Genomic DNA, 23,897 nt, shown 5'->3' with positions numbered 1-23,897 from the left:
AATAGACGATCTACAAGCTCACAACGCGTTGTGATGCCATACGTTGTGAGCTTGTAGATTGGCTATTTTCAAACATTTTGTACTTTTAATTTTTGTATTTTAAGTACACTTTGATGCCAATACTTTCATACTTTTACTCAAGTGCATTTTGGACCTTTACTTTACTTTACTGTATTGATACTTTAACTCAAGTATACAATGTGAGTATTTTTTCCACCACTGGTGTGTGCGTGCGTGCGTGCGTGCATGCGTGCGTGCGTGCGCGCGTGCGTGCGTGCGCGCGTGCGTGCGTGCGCGCGTGCGTGCGTGCGAGTGCACGCACGCAAAAACGGCTGTTTTAGTCCATCATGCAGAAGCAAACGCTTTCAAATGCTTGAGATCCCAATTAGGTAATCTCTTGACTTTAATTGCTGCTTGTTTTGTCGAGGTTTGTGTTCCTGATAAAACAATCGTAGCTAATCGAGTTTACGTTGATGAGAGTATGCAAACATAAGGAACACGGGAACAATTAGATATATATGCCAATTGGATAGAGGAGAGGCAAGAAAGAAATGAACGAGTGAGATTAAATCCATGCAAAAAAGAAAAAGAAAAACTTTCAGATGTGAGAAACTGAAATGATTGCAGAATTCGAATTGGTTTTATGTCAGCTCCCCTTTTTCGTCACTTTAAATAACACCTTGTGTCCATTATCTGCACACATAATTGCAATATTGATTTTCCCTGGAGTTTCTTTATTTGACTTGTCACTGTCATTGTTCCAAAGATGCTCTTGAAAGTAAAGGTTGGCTCAGAATGAACCCTGCTGTGGTGATTATGCTTCATCATACGACAGTGTTGCATGGCAACAGTGGCAGATCTGCAAGGTCGCGAGGCATCACATTTGTATATCTGATATTTTACAAGACAAAAAACAGAAGCCATAGTTTTATGGGGGCCGTTTTTAGCCCAAGGAATGTTTTTCATGCAAAACAAATGCTTGCTTTGGATTCAGAAACCCTAGTTTGACCCCTCACATGCTACTTAAAGCATATTTATTTTTTGCTTTGGCTCCCACAAGTTTCCCAAGACAAATCTGTGATGTCCCTATAGCCAAACATGTTCCATATGGCATGTTAACTGTGTGCCAAATTTCATGTTTTTATCATAAAGTGCACGATTCCATCAAAATACTGCCCAAAACACCCCGGACTATAGGTTGAGAGATGAGATGGACGGACGGACGGACGGACGGACGGACGGACGGACGGACGGACGGACGATATAGAGAGCAAATAATCAGACTGCATGCATTGTAGGCTGACGGCATGACATCCCTTGCAGTGTTTTGCCTGGTATGTCTGACATCACAAACCTTATCAGTTAGGCCATCATGTTCAAACGAAACAAAATGGCCACATCGAGCTTCCCCATGAATAGTGATTGCACATTCAAAACACAAACACCACACTGCGGTAAATGTCACCAGTGTTGTTTTATGTTTGATCTCGCCGATATCAAAGCGTGGGGGAAAGGCTCTGTGCTATTGGTGGGAATCTGTAAAAATAAAATAAAAAACATATCGTCGTTGTCGGGCAGAAACCTTGTATCTCCAAGTTTCAAATTTGTACGTTTTTTTTTTTTTTTTTTTTTTTGCAAAGTAAAGCACTGCTTCATCATACAAGGCCGTTGCAGGAAAGTAGTGAAAACAGCAGATCTACAAGCACACAAGGCGTTTTGTGCTTGTAGATCTGCTGTTTTCACTAGTTTAGTTCATTTTTGAAACGATAAATACAAAACGAACGTTAGATAGATACCTTTATAGATACATTTATTATCCCAAGGGGGAAACTCAGTTGCCCAGTGGTAGCACAGCAGTATACAGTTATTTACAGAGAAGTAAGTATAGTTACAGAGAAGTAAGAAAAAGTAAGAAAGAAACAAGAACAGTACTGTAACAGTAAAGAGAAGGTGCATCAAGAGAGGGGGGCGAATAATATATGAATATATATATATATATATATATATATATATATATATATATATATTATAGGTGTCAAAATTATCGCGTTAACTGCGGTAATAATTTTTTTTCATTAATTGCGTTAAAATATTTAACGCAATTAATCCAAAAGCAGAATGACAGGCGGTGGAACACTGCCTTACTGTAGCCTATAGCGCTGCCACTGCTCCTCCTCCACCCCCCCTCCCCTTTCTACACACGAGCATGTCTGACTCTGCAGCAGCGAGGGAGAGACGGAGGAGAGCTCAGAGCTGCGGTTTCAAAGTGAAACAGGATTTAGTCATTTAGATCATTCACTGGAATAATACCTGATCATCATACAATACATCTAAAAAATATATAGTCTAGCCTACTTCTACCTCTGTTCCTAAAATCCGCAATGTTGTGTTAGGGTGCTGGCCTGGGTGCTCCAAACTTACTTGGATCAGATGAAAGACGCACGGCACTGCCAGGCATGACATTAGCTTAACGATCGCCTTGACAATGCGCATTTGACCCAGATAGATTATACAGGCAATCAACAGCACAACATTAATGGCAGCTGTTACAAACGCTTGTTTTCTCTGTCTTTTGCACGTGACGTGTGTCAGCTGTTTTATCTGTAACCTAGATGTCAAATAATTCCGTGTTGTATTGCAGTGGTTCTCAACCTGTGGGTTGGGAACCCTAGGGAGATCCCCAATTTTATTTTGGGGGGTCCCCAGATGTTAAGCTTAATGTTAACATTGTTTTCTAACTCATCAATAAACAGACCAACATACAGTATAAGTGTGGCATCTGCACATTTCTAAACTGACAAATTAAGGGCTTTTTACTAGGCCTATACCATACCTCTGGTCAAACATTAGTCAAATTATCAACTATTAGATGCAGAAATTGTGAAAATAGCAGATCTACATGCTTGTGGGTCTACATGCTCACAAGCATGTAATCTGCTATTTTCACAAGCAAACAGTCAAAACTAATGTAATGCCAACTCCTACAATTCCAAGTGCTCGTCAGGGTGTGTGTGTGTGTGTGTGTGTGTGTGTGTGTGTGTGTGTGTGTGCGTGCGTGCGTGCGTGCGTGCGTGCGTGTGTGTGTGGGGGGGGGGGGGGGGTCCCCAGTTCAAATATGATTATTTTGGGGGGTCACAGCCTGAAAAGTCATGTGTAAGCCAGTGTTTTAGACGTAGTCATAGGCCTATTGTATCAATATTTGCTATTGCTACACAATAAATGGTAAGGTAAAAAAATGCATAAATAGTAATAATAATAACAATAATAAACATATATATATAGGCCTACATATTGTATGATTAAATGTATCTTTGCCTTTAGCTTGCCATTATCGCAACAATATACATAAAGAAATGGCATATTTTGGACATAGTTCGATTCATGATTAATCATGATTAATTAATTTTTGAGCTGTGATTAATCTGATTAAAATTTTTAATCATTTGACAGCCCTAATATATATACATAAAGTGTCTTATAGGGCACAACTATCAAAATAGTACAGTGTCCACAGAGATCCAGAGTCCAAAGAGACCCTAGCAGTAAATGCTAGTTAGTGCAACAAGTATCTCACTGTCATTGTTAAACAAAGCAAAATACTCAGAAACGACTAACACAACCTAATAGTGCAATGTCAAAAATCAGTGCGAAAAATAAAATAAAAAAAACAGCTCAAAGAAGAAGAAACTAGTTCTTGGACATACAAGACATACAAGTTTTCCACCCGACAACGACGATATATGCCATGGAGAAACGGCATCAGGGACTTGCTGCCTCACCTGCAGAAGCGTGCATGCACGGTGAACTTGGACAGGGCTGTCAGGAACAATGTGTGCTCTTCTGATCGTACCTTTTCAGATTTGCAGAGAGAATGAACTCGCCACAGGAGGCCAGAGGCAGAGCTCAGCTATCGCACGTTCCATATTAACGTCTTAGCAGTTCCTCTGATGTTCCTCCTTGGTGCGACGGGGCTTAATGAAGATGTATGTTTTAATGTGCCTCTATCCTCTTTTGAAATATCGGACAAATCAACAACTGGAGGTGTTTTGTATTCATTTAGCAGAGGGAGGTATTAGAAGGAATGGTTACTGTTTACACTGCAGTGTGACTTGAAAAAGAAAATAATACATTTCCATGCTCTGGGTCAAAATTAGTGTTTCTCAACATTTTTTCGGCATGGGCACACTTTTCATGTCCCAAGAATCCATGGGCACACCAACATAATACGGGGGTGTAAATATCGTCACTGTCGGGAAGAAACCTTGTATTTCCAAGTTTCAAATTTGTACGTTGCTTCGCAAAGTAAAGCCCTGCTTCATCATACAAGGCTGTCGCACAACAGTAGTGAAAACAGCAGATCTACAAGCACACAACGCCTCGCACCGGCGTTGTGTGCTTGTAGATCGGCTGTTTTCACTAGTTTAAATCATTTTTAAAATGATAAATACAATACTGGCTTTCAAGCAGTTTCAAGGGGCACACTTGACAATTCTCAGGGGCACACTAAAGGTCCCCAGGCGCAGTGGTTGAGAAACACTGGTCTAAATAATATCTTTATTGTCTTTCTATCCTGTGGTTACACGGTATGATGACTGTAAAATCTATCTCTCGTGTAAAGTCTTTTTCAGTTACAATGGTCGTGTAATGCTAGAGGAACATGGTTCAAGTCTGCTCGTACTGTTTAGGGCAAGGTCAATGTTAATTGCTGCCAATTACCAAGGTGTGTTAATGACCAGGGCCCTCTACATTCATAATGGTGATGGGAATGTTGTCACTGTTGACATGGTTGCATGAGCTCCCATAAATGCTCAATTATGATGGTATCTGGACCTTACACCGGCTGTTAATATCACTGTCATGCTATCAACCCATTTAAACCGGCAAAGCACCTGTGTCAGTCAAGATTTTAGCGTTGTATATACTGTATAATATAAATATAGATAGATAGATAGATAGATAGATAGATAGATAGATAGATAGATATAGCAACTAGTGCTGTGCGAGTTAACTAAATGAATCGCGATTAACTCATCATTATGTTAATCGCAATTACTTATTTTAATCGCAATTAATCACATATATTATAGCCATTTGGCTTTTGGACACTGTTTCTCAACATTATTATCTCAACTATTATTTGGGGAGGTCTCCAGAGATGTTTTCTCACTCAACTGTAAACAAACTAACATACATATACAGGGTATCTGCACATTTATAAAGTGACAATTTAATTATGTTATTAAAATCTCTAATTGTCTCACAAGTAATTAACTAAAATGGTCAAACATTGGCTACAATATTGGCTATTTTGGCTACAAGGTAGCCTCTTGATATAAAATATAATTAAAGCATAAAGGTGGACACAACAGTAATCAGATTAAGTCAATTAAGCAGAACCTTGTACCCATCAGCTGCAGTCTGTTTAATGCAATACCATCATGATTTATTTGGGTTTTAAATTGATTTTGAATAATATAAGATTAACATATTTTCGCATAAAGCCAGCATATTTTTCCACTCCCAAGTTAATAGGGCCACGAAAGACTTGAAAGATATCCCTCTAAGTTACATTATGAACTGATAAAAGCTGATGACTTATTTGGGATTAATCGCGTGATTAACTAGATAAATCATGCGATTAATCGCGATTAAAATATTTAATCGTTGAACAGCACTAATAGCAACACAAGCTTTTTCCAAAAACACTCAGGATTTGGAAGGCATTTCGTTGCTGTCAGGTAGAAACCTCTTAAGTCCATTTTAACTTTTAGTGTTTTTTGTTAGTGTTTCTTTAACATTTTTAACACATTTGTAACCCATTTTTTCATCCAGTGCCAACTATATCAGGGGTTTTCAAAGTGGGTGACGGGGCACCCTGGGGTGCCGCGACGGCAGTCCAGAGGTGCCGCGAGATAATTAGATAATATTTGGGATTCATTTGGACACTTGAAAAAATATTGAGTATCATTTTAAACTTGAAGTACAAAGTTATTTTCAGTCAGTTCTAACCAAAATGGCTATTATCTCAACGTTTTCCTCGCAACATAATCACTAAAATATCGTCACTGTCGGGCAGAAACCTCGTATCTCCAAGTTTCAAATGTGTTTCAAATGTGTACGTCTTTTGGTAAAGCAAAGCCCCGCTTCATCATACAAGACTGGTGAAAACAGCCGATCTACAAGCACACAACGCCTCTGTGCTTGTAGATCTGCTGTTTTCAATAGGTTAGTACATTTTATAGATGATAAATACACAACGAACGGTTTTGGACATACAAGGTTTCCACCCGACAACGATGATATGCTATAAATATAAGGTGCTGGGAGTGTAAATTATAACGTAGGGGTGCCTCGGATTAAAAAATATTTATGGGGTGCCCTGAGACAAAAAGGTTTTCAAAATGCAGTGCAAAGCGACACGTTTTGAGCTCGTGGATCTGCTACTTTTTCTTTTTCTTTTCTTTTTAAAGCCATATAGGGTTTATTGATTCAGCTGTCATACAGAAAGCATCATAATATTCTGTTCAGTTCTATACTGTACACAATACATCACATCAACTTTTTCCTTACCATTTGTATTCTGTATAGTATACGCACGTGTGCGCGCGCACACACACACACACACACACACACACACGCACACACACACCCACACACACACACACACACACACACACACACTGTAAGTAAACTTTACTGTCGTTCACTAAAGCTTAGATACAGATACCGGTACATGCAGGTCAGAAAGATTTTATAATCAAGGGCTAAAAGTTCATTGAATCTGTGCTTTTCTCTGCTTCAGTGGCATTAAGCCACCATCATTGCACAATTATCATTATACAGTAGATAGATAGAATAGATAGAATTATATAGATAGATAGAATAGATAGAATTTAGTTTAATACTGATATAAACAGTTCATAATGGCCATGTTTGAAAGTTGTATCACTGTCATAACTGAGTTGTCAATTGAGTACCTGAGACGAATAACAGTATAAGTCCATATTTGATTTTTTTTTTTATATATAGGCTATATTTTTGGATTTACCAGACTGTAAACCACAAACTAGTCATTTTTGATCTGTTAAATTGTTAATGCAATCCCCCCTCAATTTTGTTTAATTGTCGCTTTTAATGTTATCTGCTCCCTTTGTCTGCTGAATATTGTTTGTACGGACTGTTGTTCCACAAACTGCTGGAGATATACTGTTTTTCCACTTTCCATAAGTATTATGTCTTATGTCTAATTCCTATGAGTTAAGTAAAAAAATCTAACTCAACAAAATGAGGTGGGAGTACATTAAGACTTTAAGAGATTAAAAACTTCTAGTTTGTGGTTTGGAAATCAAAAAAAGAAAAAAAAATATCCAAAATGTTAAAATACAGACTTATTTAGACTGAAAACTTAGACTGTTATTCGTCTCAGGTACTCAATTAGCACTGCAGGGTTGGCATATTACTAATATCTCTGAAATCATTGTCATCAACATTTTATTTCTAATATGATTTTCCTCTTTGTTTTCTTGAAATTATAAAAGATTTTTACTTTTCAGTTACAAAACCTCCCACATTCCTCCACTGTTATCCAACCATTGTCCTTATATTCTCATGAGCAACATCGAGAAGCCAAGTCTTTGCACGGAAATTCTCTGTGTAAACTTGACTGTCCCCTGGATGTCGTTGGCATGTCTCGGAAGCAATTTTCTCATTTATGAATAATTCACTAGATATTATTCCAAAGGTCATCTTAAAGTAATTAGTATCCTGCTGTTGACTAAACAGCCTCAAGGTACCCGATGGCCAGTTTAATTACAATTTGAAATGAGGACCCTGTTTGACAATCTCTATACTGTATGTTCTCCCAGCGTTCCAACAGATGACACCTTGAGAGCTATGTACGCTTGTAATAAGTATCAAGCTCGTTAGCAGATATATGTGCATGTGTGGGTTGTGTGTGTGTGTGTGTGTGTGTGTGTGTGTGTGTGTGTGTGTGTGTGTGTGTGTGTGTGTGTGTGTGCGCGTGTGTGTGTGTGTGTGTGTGTGTGTGTGTGTGTGTCGGGGGTGGGGGAGGTTGATTGAGTATGACAAGAAACTTAAGATCACCAAGTTCTCGTTAGCGCATTTCCACTGAGAACATGTCGTAATTACTGGAAATGTGTATAGTTGGATATCGTCGTTTGTTCGGGTGGAAACCTTGTATGTCCAAAACCGTTCGTTTAGCATTCATCATTTTAGAAAAGATTTAAACTAGTGAAAACAGCCGATCTACAAGCACACAACGCCTCGCGTCGCGAGGCGTTGAGTGCTTGTAGATCGGCTGTTTTCACCGCTTTTGTGCGACGGCCTTGTATGATGAAGCAGGGCTTTACTTTGCGAAAAAATGTACAAATTTGAAACTTGGAGATACGAGGTTTCCACCCGACAACGACGACATGTGTGTTTTGACAGCGCAGATATCCTTGGCATAATCATCCTCTCATGATTAGCCAATTACCACAGAAGTCTAAGGGGCCAGGGCGTGGGCGATTGTCTTAAGGAAATGGAGAAGGACTTATAAGCATAATGTTAAAGATACAGCGAGGTGACACAGTCCAGTAAACCACTGGCTTCTTACAAGGTACAAGACATGCCTCTTTGTGTCGCACAAGTTAGGAGTCATATAGCCGACAGATCCTGTCATGTCCTATTGTCACGAACATCAACCTCTGCACTGGTATGCCAGAGGTTGGTTCTCTGAGGGCTTGTATGTATTCAAAAAGAGAACTGTGGCAGAAGCTTTAAGCCAAAAGGGCCTCCGGTAAGGTACATAGCCCAGGGCGACGGGGAAGGAAGGTAGTGCAGACTTTGAGGCATCAAGGCTGTAATGGACGGATGGATAGGTGTTAGGTGGATGTGTTGAGGGATGGGTACAAAGACAGGCAAACTTTTCACAGCCAGTGTGACCAAAAAGACTGTGTATCTTTGTAGTAAAGCTCAAATGTCATGTCTAAATCAGAGCTGTCACTCTTAAAAATGAATTTGGAATTGAAATGGATAACTGGGACTTGGGCTTGTTATAATCTCATCTGGGTCTGGGTAGCATTCAAACATACCAATACCGTGATTTCTGCATGATACCAATTTTATGAAATACAATTTTTCTAAAAGGAAATGTCATTACATACTGTATAGGGCATTCACCGAATATTCGAATATTCGAATATCAAAGTCACTATTCAAAGTTGTTCACCGAAGTCAAATATTCGGTTATTTCTATTTTTTTTCTCTCTTTTTTTATAAGAAATATTATTTCTTCATGGTTTATACAGCTTAGCTAAATAGGAAGAGTTGTCAATGCCCCTGGTGGATGAATTTGTTAATTCTCTAGTCCAGGGTTCCCCAATTAGTTTTCCCCAAGGGCCGAATTATGTCTAGGGTACCAAGCCGAGGGCCACAACATTGCAGGGGGCGACAGTGGCGTTCCCGCTACTCCAGCGACAGTTCAGATATCGTCGTTGTCGGGTGAAAATCTTCTACGTCCAAAACCGTTCGTTTTGCATTTGTCATTTTAAAAAATGATTTAAACTAGTGAAAACAGCTGATCTACAAGCACACAACGCCTCGCACCGCGAGGCGTTGTGTGCTTGTAGATCTGCTGTTTTCACTACTTTTGTGCGATGGCCTTGTATGATTTGCAAAAGAACGTACAAATTTGGAGATACAAGCTTTCCACCCGACAAAGACGATATACTGTTGTTGCTGCTCTTATACCACCATTATTACTGGGGTTGGTGGGGGCCAGACAGAACTAATTACCAGTGGGAAAAACAGCGGCCAGCCAGCAAACTCCATGTCATGATGGAGGAAGAGCTAGCTAATGCAACTGTCACTACTAGACCGAAAATTGTTTGTCTTTACTAAATGAAAAAATATATACAGTATATATTTCCTGACGAATATACAACTATTCGAAAACTTTGAGGTATTCGAATTTGAATACTAAAATTCACTATCCGTGAATGCCCTTGTACTTTATACAATAACATTACTATTAACTCTTCATCATTTTAATTGTAGAAAACATTATTTGGATAGCAATGATTATATACATCCAATGCTGAAAGACTTTCTGCCTCGACGGCAAGCTCTGTCGTGACGTTGTTAAACGAATTGCCTTTTTAGACCTTTTCAAACAAAACGTAACATTTAACAACATCTGAAAACGTATTAATCATTCCATGCAGAATAAAGTACTGTAAGCAGCTCAAATAAAATGGAAATGTCAGTTTTAGCTGCAGTAGCCTACTGCTCTTCCAATTGTAATGATAGGAATGTTTAGGAGCGTTGTAGCATGACTCGTATTGTGGTTGGCCGGGTGGAAAGTATTTGTGAATTTATGTGCCAAGGACTTAATAAATTAATTAACCTATTGGGGAGAAATTCTGTTGTCTTGTTTGAGAAAAAGAACAGAATTTAACACCCGCCATGGATGTATTAAAAGAACGGTCCCCAGCTACGGAGATTCCATTTGTGTGGGTGTAACAACCTTTTCAGGCCGTGACCCCTAAAATAATCATATTTTTACTGGGGACCCTCCACCCTACGAGCACTAAGAGTTGAGGCTTTACATTTTGTATAACACGGTTGTATTGTGAAAATAGCCGATCTACATGCTCACAACGCCTCGCGTTGCGAGGCGTTGTGAGCATGTAGATCTGCTATTTTCACAATTTCTGCCTCTAATATTTGACAATTTGGCCAATGTTTAATTTGTCATTTTAGAGGTATTAAAAAGTCCTTAAATTGTCACTTTAGAAATGTGCAGATAACCTCTATACACTTAAAGTTTATGTTGGTTTGTTTACTGTTGAGAGAGAAAACAATGTTGCACATTAAGTTAATCATCTGGGGACCCCCACCCAAAATAATTTGGGGACCCCCCTGGACAAATGGCCCTGTAGCCTACATCTGCGACGCGACGTGAGCTTGTATGTCTGCTGTTAACCGTAATGTCCCGCAGATAATGCTACAGTAACGTCTTGTGGAAACAGGTGGATATACATTTTATGAATGACCTGGAAGTACTTATTTAGCGATCTGTGCATTGTGCACTAATGGCACGAAATCTGATCAAATTTAGCCATATCCTATGCATAATGCATGATTCATAGAATATGGAATACTAAATGAGGGAAAAGATAGAGCAAAGAAAAGGTACTGTAATGCTCCTTTAGGGGCATTTTACAGGGGGGAGGGGGGTAATTGGCACGTGCATTTATTGAACAGAGATGGTTATTCATTTTGGATACAGTTATTGGACCTTATTACGGTGATGGTCTGGTGAATAAATGCTAAATATACGCTCTCTTTTCCAACAATAATAATAATAATTATTATAATAATTGAATTTGTATGCAAAGTAAAATACTGTGTCCTCGTTGGAGGTCTGACTAGCGGTACTTTATTAGTCAAACAAATTAGGCTAAAGGATTTAAAACAAAAAGATCCTGGGACTTGTTTTGCGGCCAAGCGTTGGACATCAATTGACGTGTTTTAGCGCCAACAACATCATGATATGGCATGTTTCATGGCCTCCCGGCTGATTCCTCATGTATCGGCAGCCGCAAACCCACGCCGGGACAACTACACCTGCAATTTTCTGAAATTGCACCTTTCTAGTTTTTAGTGACATTGAGATGTTGGAGAACCCCTGGACTGCCGTCACGGCACCCCAGGGTGCCCCGTCAAGCACTTTGAAAACCTCTGCCGTAGTGCACTCTTGCTGACAAAAGAGGAAATCCCGCCCCCAAAACTCTTGTTCTTTGATTGACTTTCTTGATCACGCCATTCTTCACCTGTCAGTTTGTTATCAATAATACAGCCCAGATACGGTAGGTAACTTCTTATTTACTTGAGATTGCATTATCATCAACTTTGACCTTCAAGTCATTGTCATCTCTATTTGGATCCAAAATGAATGGATTCTGCAGTGGTGGATAAAGTACTCACATTTTTCACTTAAGTAAAAGTATCAATACTGCAATGTAGAAATAGTAAACGTGCAGAATTCAAAATGTACTTAAGTATGAAACTATTGGTATCAAAATGTACTAAAACTAAAAGTACCAAAAGTAAAAGTACAAAAGGTTTGAAAATGGCAGATTTACAAGCTCAAAACACATCGCGATGCGACACGTTGTGAGCTTGTAGTTCGGCTATTTTCAAATGGCCAAGGTATAGAATAGAGCTAAAGTGATTAACAATTTTGCTGCCATTTTAAACATAGCTGTACTAAGCAGCTGCCAAATTGTCCTTACCTTTTAACGTGGGCACGTGCACGCATAGTGCATGATCTGTGCGTGACTCATGTAGTAGACCAGTAGACAAGATGACAGCTTTCGAATAAAAAAAAATCCATTGGAATAGACAAATCCGTTGCCAGGCAGTATCCTGCTGAATCCGCCAGTATTTACATAAGAAAACGTTGGAAACAGCCAGCTGTGCGCTATGGTAACACGTGGGCACGTTCGCGCACATAGCCGACGATGTGCGCGGATCATATGGCCAGGCGGGCACAAGAATCAAACAGCTATCAAATAAATAAATAAAACGCGCGCTGGGGGGGGGGGGGGGGGGGGGGGGGGGGGGGGGGGGGGGGGGGGGGGGGGGGGGGGGGGGGGTGGGGGGGGGGGGGGGGTCTAGGAGGTTGACAGTACTTCATTAGACCCCCTGGTGTGGTTGCTGGAGGCTGCCACCTTGTGGGGTCAAACGTGCCGTTCCAAAAACACCCATACTTATTACATCATAGAATCAACCCCTCCCCTAATTACCATTCACCCAACATACGTGGGTGTGGCTAACTTCAGCTGGGTCACCACCCACCACCACGCATACCAATGAACTGGTGGGTGTGGCCACATAAAAACATAATTTTAACTCTTTCTGTACACTTTTTTGGAAAACATCTTCCTCCTAGTATAATCATAATAGTAGATAATCATGTTTTGGAGGGGGAAAAAATCATGGCACCATCAAGGACAAGCATAAGCCATTTTTACTTTGAAGACTCAATATTTAATGGCCCGAGTAAAATTCCATGACAAGAAAATCATTTTACCACATGGAAAGTCATTATCATTTATTATCATTATTTATTTATTGTATTTTTTTCATAGATTTTGGTGGGATATCTTACAAAGGCATGACAACACATAATTGTATAGCTTTTAACTGACCAACACATAAACCGCTGGCGAGCATTTAAGCTTTCTCTCAAAGCAACCTTGACCTACTCTCACAGATTGACTAATTTACAAGCATTATACTTATATCTCATAGCAGGTTTTTGATATAGATTTTGTACAAGATAACATGTGTGTACACAAAATATTCTGGCAAGACACTCACTCACACACACACACGTGCGGGCACCCACCCACACGCATGCACGCACGCACACACACACACACACACACACACACACACACACACGCACGCACACAATGTCTTAATGCACACACATTCCAACACAGCAATATTATGCATATTAGCCATTTACAGTAGAACAGAGATTGTCGTCTCATCATTTCATATTTGTATTCCCTTTTCTTCGCCATACTGATTTCCAGCAATTAACCTGTTACTCATTATGTGTTGTTCTAGTGTGCCACCGTTTTTTTTTTTTATATAATTTATTAGGGGTACTGCTATATACAATTTAAAATGTTTCACATTTATGTGTACTGTATATGTTGTACGCACACTTCACAAGGTTTGAATGTGTAATACCAGTGTTTCTCAACTTTTTTTCTGCATGGGCACACTTTTCATGTCCCAAGAATCCATGGGCACACCAACATAATACGGGGGGTGTAAATGTCGTCACTGTCGGGAAGAAACCTCATATCTCCAAGTTTCAAATGTGTACGTTTCTTCGCAAAGTAAAGCCCTGCTTCATCATACAAGGCTGTAGCACAACGGTAGTGAAAACAGCAGATCTACAAGCACACAACGCCTCGCACCGCGAGGCGTTGTGTGCTTGTAGATCGGCTGTTTTCACTAGTTTAAATCATTTTTAAAATGATAAATACTGGCTTTTAAGCAGTTTCAAGGGGCACACTTGACCCTTCTCAGGGGCACACCAAAGGTCCCCAGGCACAGTGGTTGAGAAACACTGGTGTACTGTGTAACATTTTGATGTTGTCCCTGATGGGATAGACACACAGGTAGAGCGGTAAACATCAATTCTGAATATTGACATGGAATCGTGTGAATTACGTAATCAAGTGTCAAAAAACAGCGTTGCTGGTCCAAACAGCTCATGCATATAATGAGGCAGGTTTGACGCACGGTGAACGTGACACATACTTTTTGAATCTTAGCGTTGCTGGAAAAACCCGAATCGTTGAAAAAACCATTGACATCCAGGCTTTTAGTGTACTATTAGTATGGTCCGGGGCTTTAGAAAAGTACAAAAATGACGAAGGGGGTGTAATCATGCAAAGTGATCTCTTGATAAGCGTCTTTTTCAGCACTCTTCAGGTTTCATTGTCCACTGTCCATTCTCGGTTTGTGAAACGTCAAAACCTTTGGCAACAAGTGACACCATTTACTAAGAAGACTATGTGCCAAATATCCAATGAAATACTAATACACATTCATATTGCATGTAGGTTTTTTTTTTTCTTCTTTTTTTTACTTTTTTTGTAACAAATGCTGATATCACCATTGTACTTCTACGCGGGTCACGGCCGGTGCTCAAACAAAATGGTAGACTGCAGGAGACCAAAAGAAAAATTATAATAATCTATCGTTTTTGTATCCAAAATAACATCCTATTAATGTACATTCATGCAAGATATTTGCCATGTTTCATTTAAAAATTGCCCTTCAGTTTATCTAGATGCCAAAAAACATTAAATACCATTTATAACAACGTTGTGTGGGCAGAGAGTGCTAAAAGAGTGAGGGGTATCGGCTACACAATGCATTACTGCATTAATGCTATGCGTGTGATTCAGTAAATAATTTCAAACAAATCACTTTAAAGTTTCTCACTAGAAAATATAGTGACAATATGCCATCACATTATGTATGTACTGCTCGTCTCTCTCAATACGGTACAAAATTACCCATTTTGTTCTTACGAAACACTCCCACAGCCGCTGACACCAATGTCGATTTCCGCGCTTCAAAAATGATTTCCTTTTTTTGACTCGCAACCACAACCCAAACCAATATTTCATTAGGTTTACTTTGAAATCTATGCTTTAAAAATATCACCCTTGATATCGTCTCGGTCAGGCAGAAACCTCGTATCTCCTAGTTCCAAATGTGTATGTTTTATGTTTTTCTCCGTAAAGTAAAGCCCTGCTTCATCATACAAGACTGTCGCACGAAACGAGTGAAAATAGCAGATCTACAAGCACGCAGCGCGAGCACGCAGCGCGAGGCGTGGTGTGCTTGTAGATCGTCTATTTTCACTATAGCCTTACTTTTTGAATATGTTTGTTTGCCTGACAAATCGTGACTCGCAATTACATCACAATTTGTTCTCTTTGATGTGTTTGTTTTGACTTGATATGAATTGTTCACGCTATTAAGCTCTGTTCTCGTTTGTTGTTTTCTTAGATAATGAGAACGTGCCAAAATAAAGCTGGGGGAAAATAATATCAATTACACACAAATTAGATTCCCAAACATGGGATTTTTTTTTTACCGAGTGACATTCATAAGAAGGTTTATTTAATTTTGTTGTTTGTCTTGGGTGAAAATTGAATTCATTTTCCTAATTGACTCAAGATGGATGGTATTGGCCCTGACTCGTCCTTGACCCATTGTGCTTTTGACTCCCATAATTTCACTGAATCACGACAAAATCCTCTTAATAATTATAACAGTCCTGACCCCGAGTGTCACAGGGAATAGTAGCAGCGGCCGGGAGCGTGCAAACACAATGTGACATGGCCCTTCCCTAGAGAATGTCACCTTGCATTATAGATTTACACTTATTCCCATAAGTCACAAGACGTCGCTAGAAAATGATTTCTATAAGCTCTTTAGCTCAAACCCTGACTTGGACTATTAGACAGAATCATTATATTATGTGTTTGTTTAAAACCCATTTAGGCCTAGAATTATTGAATGCTTTAGCTATTGAAAAATAGCAGATATACAAGCTTACGAGCTTGTAGATCTGCTATTTTTGAAAAAGTCGTGAAATTGTGTGCAAATCTTTGAATACCGGTACCTATGTGTATTTTTTAAGCGAACGTTTGTAACTCAAATTTTGCTTCTGGGTGGTCCCTTGCCAGAATTTGAGATGGGTGTCCGAGGCCAAGTACATATCATTTTGGGGGTCCTTCACATGAAAACATTTGAGAACCGCTGACACAGTAGTCTCTCAAGAACAGACTAACTGAGCTCCAGTTAAGTGAAAAGGACCTTTTCTTTGACGATGGCTAGCCAGATTGCTGACATAGAAACATGGGTTTTTCCAAAAAAAACCTTAGAAGGATTCAAAAGACACTTATAGAATCGGGTCAAAATTCAAATTTTCAAGTTTTTTCAAAAATAGCAGATCTACAAGCTCGCAGCGCGGCACTCTGTGCCGCGCTGTGAGCTTGTATATCTGCTATTTTTCAATAGTTAAAGCATAAAACAATGATACAGAATAATGTGTACCCGTTCTGAATGGGTTGATAGGGAAGGTGCTATTTCACATGAATACAATGAAATTGACAGAACAGGGACCCTAGGTGCTGCACACAGTTTATAGCTACTGCCTGTTTCCAACTCTTGTCCCTAGTTTTAAAAATAGTATTCTTTATTTATTGATTAAGGATATCGTCGTTGTCGGGTGAAAACCTTGTATGTCCAAAACCCTTCGTTTTGTATTTATAATTTTAAAATGATTTAAACTAGTGAAAACAGCTGATCTACAAGCACACAACACCTCACGATGCGAGGCGTTGTGTGCTTGTAGATCTGTGTGACAGCCTTGTATGATGAAGCAGGGCTTTACTTTGCGAAAGAACGTACAAATTTGAACCTTGGAGATACGAGGTTTCTGCCCGACAGTGACGACTTATCATGGACTTATAGGGATGTTATTAAATGAATGTCACCTAGTGCTTTAAACCAGTAATGATCCTAAACCACACACATTCACTTCTCAGCTTAGAGTCATTAGCAGTATAGCAATATCATACGCAACAGATGTGGTGCTGAGAAGAAGCTGGCGGTGTGATCATACCTGAAACCTGAACAGAATCAACAATCAGTCATAGGGTAGGGGGCCCGATAAAAGTGCTTTCTACCCAGCCAGGGCCATTGCGACTCGCTGCTGTTCTGTCAGCGTCTACACAAAGTGGGAGGTTGATAAATTAAAACTGTGAAGAAAAACTAAACAGCTTGAAAACTCACAATCCTTAATTAATATGAGGAAAATTAGAGTTGTTAATTATATGATGAATTGCTGCAGGAAGAAATCAAAAGGAGCTTCTATTTTTGGGGCTACTGTCCGCACCTTTCCTGTTGCTATGGCGCGAAATACAGGTTTCTGGCGAGGCTGGAGCTCCATTTTTCGATCTCTCGACAACAATGACTACCGCTATGAAGATCACACAGTAATTACGCTGTTGTGAGGATGTCGTAATTGGCTCCATACCACTTATCGTGTGTATTGTTCTGAGTGATGAAGAGTGGAGGATGTGAGAAATACAAAGAACCGAGGAAAACAAAGGCATTCTTTTCCAAACGTGCATCTGTCTGCGCCTTTCAAGACTAAGCTAATGAGATAATGCTGGGTATAAACATGTTCTTAATAGAGGTGGCGGAGTCTGAGCAATCAGCATATCGTCACTGTCGGGCCGAAACCTCGTATCTCCGAGTTTCAAATTTGTACGTTTTTCCCGCGAATTAAAGCCCTGGTTCATCATACAGGGCCGTCGCACGAAAGTAGAGATAACAGCAAATCTAAAAGCACACAACGCCTCGCACTGTGCTTGCTGATCGGCTGTTTTCACTAGTTTAAATCATTTTCAAAATGATAAATACAAAACAAACGGTTTTGGACATGCAAGGTTTCCACCCGACGACGACAATATGGAAAACATCTTGTGTGCGAGTGTGTGTTTTTTTTTACCCTTACATTCTGTGTAAGGACGCGTGTTGAAAAACAGAGTACCGTAGAATACCGGCACAGCCTTCTGTTGGCCTAGTTATGCATTGTAGACTTTTTTTTACCCTTCTGCAGTCCCCTGACCAAAATAGACTTCTGAAACGTGTTCCGGCTAGAGGGAAGAGAGTAAGAGACATCTTCTACCACCCAAAGAAGTTTGAGCCGCAAGACATACTAAGCAATACTTCCACCAGAGCTTAGAACATATAAACATCATCCACCCAGCAGAGCTCACAATTAGCATATAGCCAGCTTCAGCTCGCTCGATACAATACGCTCTATTATTTGCATTTGTTTATATGCAAGGTAATTGTCTTTTTCAGTTTGCTTGCTCTTCCACTGCGCTGACGTTCAGTGTAGCGTGACGCGCAACAGTCCTTTCTGATGATTAAACAAACATCGCCCAAATGGAAGGCAATAACATCTCTCTTTTTTTTCTTGATTTCTTTTCTGTTGTTTTTTTCTTCTTTTTTTCTTGTTTTTGTGATGGAACTACTTTGGTATAGAATAACCATTTACATACTACAGCAGGGGTCTTCAACGTTTTCAGGCCAAGGACCCCTCCTTAGTTGAGAGAGAGATGAGGCAGGGACCCCCACAACCTGTTCATAGATTCCATAGTTTCATTGTTTGACAGCACAATCGTCAGCGTATTTTGGATTCGTGTCAATTTGTGTTTTCAGATATTTAACCACTTGAACCGTCAACACTTAATAAACTTGACCTTTCACTCTGTACTGTGTGCTCTTTTTCCCCTCTTCACCAAAAGCTCTTTGCCGAAAATAGCCTATCTACAAGCTCACAACGCCTCGCAGCGCGAGCTGCGAGGCGTTGTGAGCTGCCATTTTCGGCTTAAGTTCTCAGAATAAGGACACTAGGGTTCAAGTGGTCAATATAAAAAAAGGAGAAAAAAGTCTCTATCACTCAAAGATTTGGAGGACCCCCTGTAGTAACTCTGAGGACCCCCCTAGGGGTCCCGGACCCCCCTGTTGAAGACCCATGTACTACAGTATACATGGATCTGGTATGTAAATACTTCCTTCAAAAGGTTCAATTTTTCGTCTACATGACATCATCTTAGAAGCAGCCGCTTGTTGGGTTCTTTTCTCTTTGCATGGAGTTGATCATAGTTTGTCAAATGATGCGTTCCCTCCACACACGCACACTGATCAAAAAGTCACTGACACAGAGTCATCGGATCAACGGATAGAGTGGCGTGTATTAGTCCATGTGCCATACGAGATATCGGTATCGGAAAGGTGGCAAAGGTTATCATGCATTTTTTAAAAGCTCTATGCAGATTACATTTTGGTATGATTGATAACCCTTTCTGAGACACAGCTAAATTGGTGTTATCAGCCGCTAGAGTTGGTGTCCCATTAACTACATTACAGGGAAAAAAAGGAAAAAATGTATCTGCTTTAAGTAACATATAAGGGGTCAAACTAGGGGTTTTTCATGATTCTAAATCCATTGCAAACATCTATTTTGCATAAAAAACATTCATTGGGCTAAAACGGCCCACAAACCTATGGTTTAGTGATGAAAAGTTATGAGTCATCACTTTTCATCACTAAACCATAGTCTTGTGGGCCGTTTTTTAGCCCAAGGAATGTTTTTTTTTGTTGTTGTGCAAAACAGATGTTTGCAATGGATTCAGAATCATGAAAACCCCTTAGTTTGACCCCTCATATATGCTACTTAAAGCATATTCATTTTTGCTTTTTTTTCCCTGTAATGTAAAGTTAATGGGACACCAACTCTAGCGGCTGATAACACCAATTTAGCTGTGTCTCAGAAAGGGTTATCATACCAAATTATAATTTACAGATATAGAGCTTTTCAAAAATGCATGATAACCGTTGCCACCTTTCCGATACCGACATCTCGTGCGGCCGGACTGTATGTCGGACCGACTCAAACGAATCCCCTTCCTTTAATTGTCTTACAACTGGTGCTCGTGTAGGAAGGAGGCGCTGCCGCCGTGGCTGGACGTCTGCTGCCCGACGGGTGAGTTGAAGCTGGCCAGGGGGATGACCTTCACGGGGTCCTCCTTCTTACTGGAGTGTCTGTCCAGCGTGTTGTAGAACTGCGGCCGGCCCATCCCTTTGTCCAGCTCCTCTTTTTTGGGCACCGACCTGCCCAGGGTGTGACGGCCGTCCATGACCCCCATGCCGCCCATGCCCATCATGCTGCCTTTGTTGCCGCCCCGGGCCCAGCTCTGCTGGAAGCTGAAGGAGGAGGGCAGCGGGGTGCTGCTGGCAGATGTGGAGGTGGAGGTGGTGGTGGTGGTGGTGGCAGGGGCAGAAGGGGAGGTGGAGGAGGTGGGGCTGTTGTTGTTGCTGCCGGGAGACTGGAAGTGGGCCAGGGCCGGGGGCATCCAGCAGCTGTCGGAGTGGCCCAAGATCAGGCACTCCTGGGTGCAGGTCTCGGAGGCCTCGGCCAGGGCTTTCTGCAGGTTCACCTCGATGGCTGATAAGAAAGAAAGAGAGAGAGACAGACAGACAGACAGACAGACAGAGAATGGGGGAGAGAGAGAATTCATTAACAGTGCCACCAGTGGCGTCAGTTGAGAAAAAAAGCTAAGGTATGGCAACATGACTGGTGTCTTGCACGCACGCCACCAGTCATGTTGCCATACCTTATGGCAACAGGCATGATACATGTATTTTAAGAAGTACATTCTATTGTCCCCCCCGCAGTGGCGTCAGTTCAGAAAAAGCGAAGGTATGGCAACATGACTGGGGTCTTCGCGCGCGTGCAAGACTCCTGTCATGTTGCCATACCTTAGCAACAGGCATGATACATTTATTTTAAAAAGTACATTTATTTTTTCCCCCGTTTCTATGGTTTCTTGGGATGGATATGGCAGCCAGCACTTAATTGAATGTTGTTCAAGTGCAGCTAAACTTGGCATGTTATTAAACGTGCCACAATAAACAATAATGCATTGCACCTGTGCAGCTGACCTGCGGAACCTGGGATAACACCCTTTTTTCAAGCTGGGAGAATATGTGTGAAGAAAGTGTGGAGAATATAATTATAATACCTTGTTAATTCAATTCAATTCAATTCAATTTTATTAGAGTGTCAAATCATAACAAGTTATCTCAAGACACTTTACAAAGGCTAAAGAGCCGTGAGAGAGAGGGGAGGGGGAGGTAGAAGGGGGAAAGACAAGGGATGGTTGTTCAAGTGCAGCTAAACTTGGCATGTTAGTAAACGTGCCACAATTAACAATGATGCATTGCACCTGTGCAGCTGACCTGCGGAACCTGGGAATATACCATTTTGTCAAGATGGGGAGATTACAAGTGTGGAGAATATAATTACAATACCTTGTTAAAGTGACCATTTTGTATTTGCATATGTAGTTATTTTTACGGTAATTTAACAACATGATAACCAGCACAGATAGACAAAGAGACATTCATGGATTTGTATTTAAAAGTCACTTTTATTTTCCCCCCTGGACCCAGGGTATGGCAGCTGCATACCCCTGCCATACCCAATTGACGCCCCTGCGTGCCACCAAACCAGGCCGAACTCTGAAGACGCAGTGAGTGCACGTGGCGTTACACAGCTTTTTTACCAGAGCACTCTAAAAGCAGAGAATGGAAATTGTAAATCGTAAAGTAAATAGAATAAACCTGTCCTTTTATCAGCGGCTGACCTGCAAAACGTCGGCCTTTTAGCAAAATGAAAGTCGGTGATAAATGTTTCATTTCATGTTGTAATGAGGAAAGCAGCAGCGGAGCATTTAATTTTCCGTCGGTATTCCCCTGACTCTGTCTGTTTACCTACAAAATGCAACGAATTCCCTGTAGCTTAATTAAAGTTAGAGGGGAAAACACGTCTCTCTGTTTGTGTCTTAGATTGGCTTAACTGTATTTAACGGACATCTAAAAGAAAAACTTTATTTGAATCTCTGTCGTTGCGGCACACCTCAAACCCCTTTTTTGATCTTCCCGGCTCCAGCATAAAGCTGATCACATAAGACAAAAGGCAGAATTGTAGGCGCGGAATAAAAACACATTGTCTACCTGTATCCTTGGGATGTGTATTTAGTGAGCACGTTTGCCACATTCGAGGCGGTAATGAATGCACCGTAGTTGGGAGCGACTGCATTTTGATTTGCATGCGTTGAAAGCGGGGGCGTCACAAGGGGGGGAAAAGTGGGACTGAGTTACTAGGGCCCAAGGTGGAGGGGGCCCTAGTAACTTTAGCTATTGAAAAATAGCAGATCTACAAGCTCACAACACGTCGCAGATGCAGCCGTTGTGAGCTTGTAGATCACACTCGGCTGCGGCGCCGGAAGCTCCGTCCAATTTCTGCGCAATGCGCGATGGGATGTTGGAAACTTGTGGATATATGTTTTAAGCAAACATTTGTAACTCAGATTTAGCTTCTGAGGGGTCGCTGGAACTAGATATTTTGAGATGGGGGTCCGTGGCCAAATACAGTATCATCTTGGGGGGTCCTTGACATGAAAAAGTTTGAGAACCACTGACATAGCAGTCTCTCAAGAACAGACTAACTGAGCTCCAGTTAAGTGAAAAGGACTTTTTCTTTGATGATGGTTAGCCAGATTGCTGACATAGAAACATAGGTTTTTTCAAAAAACCATAGAAGGATTTGAAATATTCAAAGATTTTCAAGATTTTTTTCCAAAATAGCAGATCTATAAGCTCGCAGCGCGGCACTCGGTGCCGCGCTGTGAGCTTGTAGATCTGCTATTTTTCAATAGTTAAAGCACAGGGGCCCCGCAGTGAATCCTTGTACCACAGGCCCCAGAATTTGGTGCGACACCCCTGTCGGAAAGTGAGTGAGTGCAGCGCGCGCGGCGAACGGGCGAGGCCTAAGCACTCAAACTATCTTATCTCATTATGCCTGGCACTGCATGGCATCACGTGTGGAACGAGTCCGGGACGGAGGCCTCAGCACTGAAGCCCCGGCAATAAAGCCTGTCAAACCAGATAATTAGAATGTAAAACAGTACGCGCAGAGGCAGTGTTATGCATCCTGCGCTCCGCGGAAAGAAAAGAGGGGGCCAACATCACATCAGTCCTCCAGGCCTCAACTTTCAAGCTGTCACGCAGAAATAATTCAACATATTTGCATAAGTAAGAATGCTATCAATAATTGAGCGGTCTTAGAGCCCTGGTACGGTGGAGCCACCGCAGTGGCGTCAGTTCAGAAAAAAGCTAAGGTATGGCAACATGACTGGTGTCTTGCAAGACACCAGTCATGTTGCCATACCTTGGCAACAGGCATGATGACATTTATTTTAAGAAGTAGATTTTTTTTCCCCCCGGTTTCTATGGTTTCTTGGGCTGGATATGGCAGCCTGGAACGGTTGTTCAAATGCATTGCACCTGTGCAGCTGACCTGCGGAACCTGGGAATATACCATTTTGTCAAGATGGGGAGAATAAAAGTGGGGAGAATATAATTATAATTCCTTGTTAGAGTGACCATTTTATAACATTTTGCATTTGTAGTTATTTTACTGTAATTTAACAACATAATAACCAGCACAGATAGACAAAGATACATTCATGGATTTATATTTAAAAGTAACTTGTATTTTCTCACCCCTGCCATACCCAATTGACGCCCCTGAGCCACCGTTAACCCACCCCCCCCCCCCCCCCCCCCCCCCCCCCCCCCCCGCGTTGACTACACGTTCTGCATGCTCTGTTTAGCTCTGTTCCCCAGATGCCGGCAGGTCTCACACA

At 41.0% G+C, this 23,897-nt stretch overlaps 1 protein-coding gene across 2 annotated transcripts in view; it reads right to left on the bottom strand.

The window, feature by feature from the left end:
* Window positions 1–20,105: 20,105 nt before the first annotated feature.
* The window catches only part of pcdh11 (protocadherin 11), a gene marked incomplete at both ends in the record, with an annotated part of 287,369 nt that continues 283,577 nt past the window's right edge, over window positions 20,106–23,897 (bottom strand). For both annotated transcript variants that reach the window (XM_080745564.1, XM_080745565.1), the window contains one exon: window positions 20,106–20,632. In XM_080745564.1, coding sequence (XP_080601690.1) covers window positions 20,106–20,632 — 527 coding nt within the window. The remainder of the gene's footprint in view (window positions 20,633–23,897) is intronic.

Source organism: Nannobrachium achirus, assembly GCF_963921795.1.
Source record: "Nannobrachium achirus genome assembly, chromosome: 17".
NCBI lineage: Eukaryota > Metazoa > Chordata > Actinopteri > Myctophiformes > Myctophidae > Nannobrachium > Nannobrachium achirus.
The sequence above is the reverse complement of the archived record's forward strand: the minus strand, read 5'-3'. Positions and strand labels throughout refer to the sequence as shown.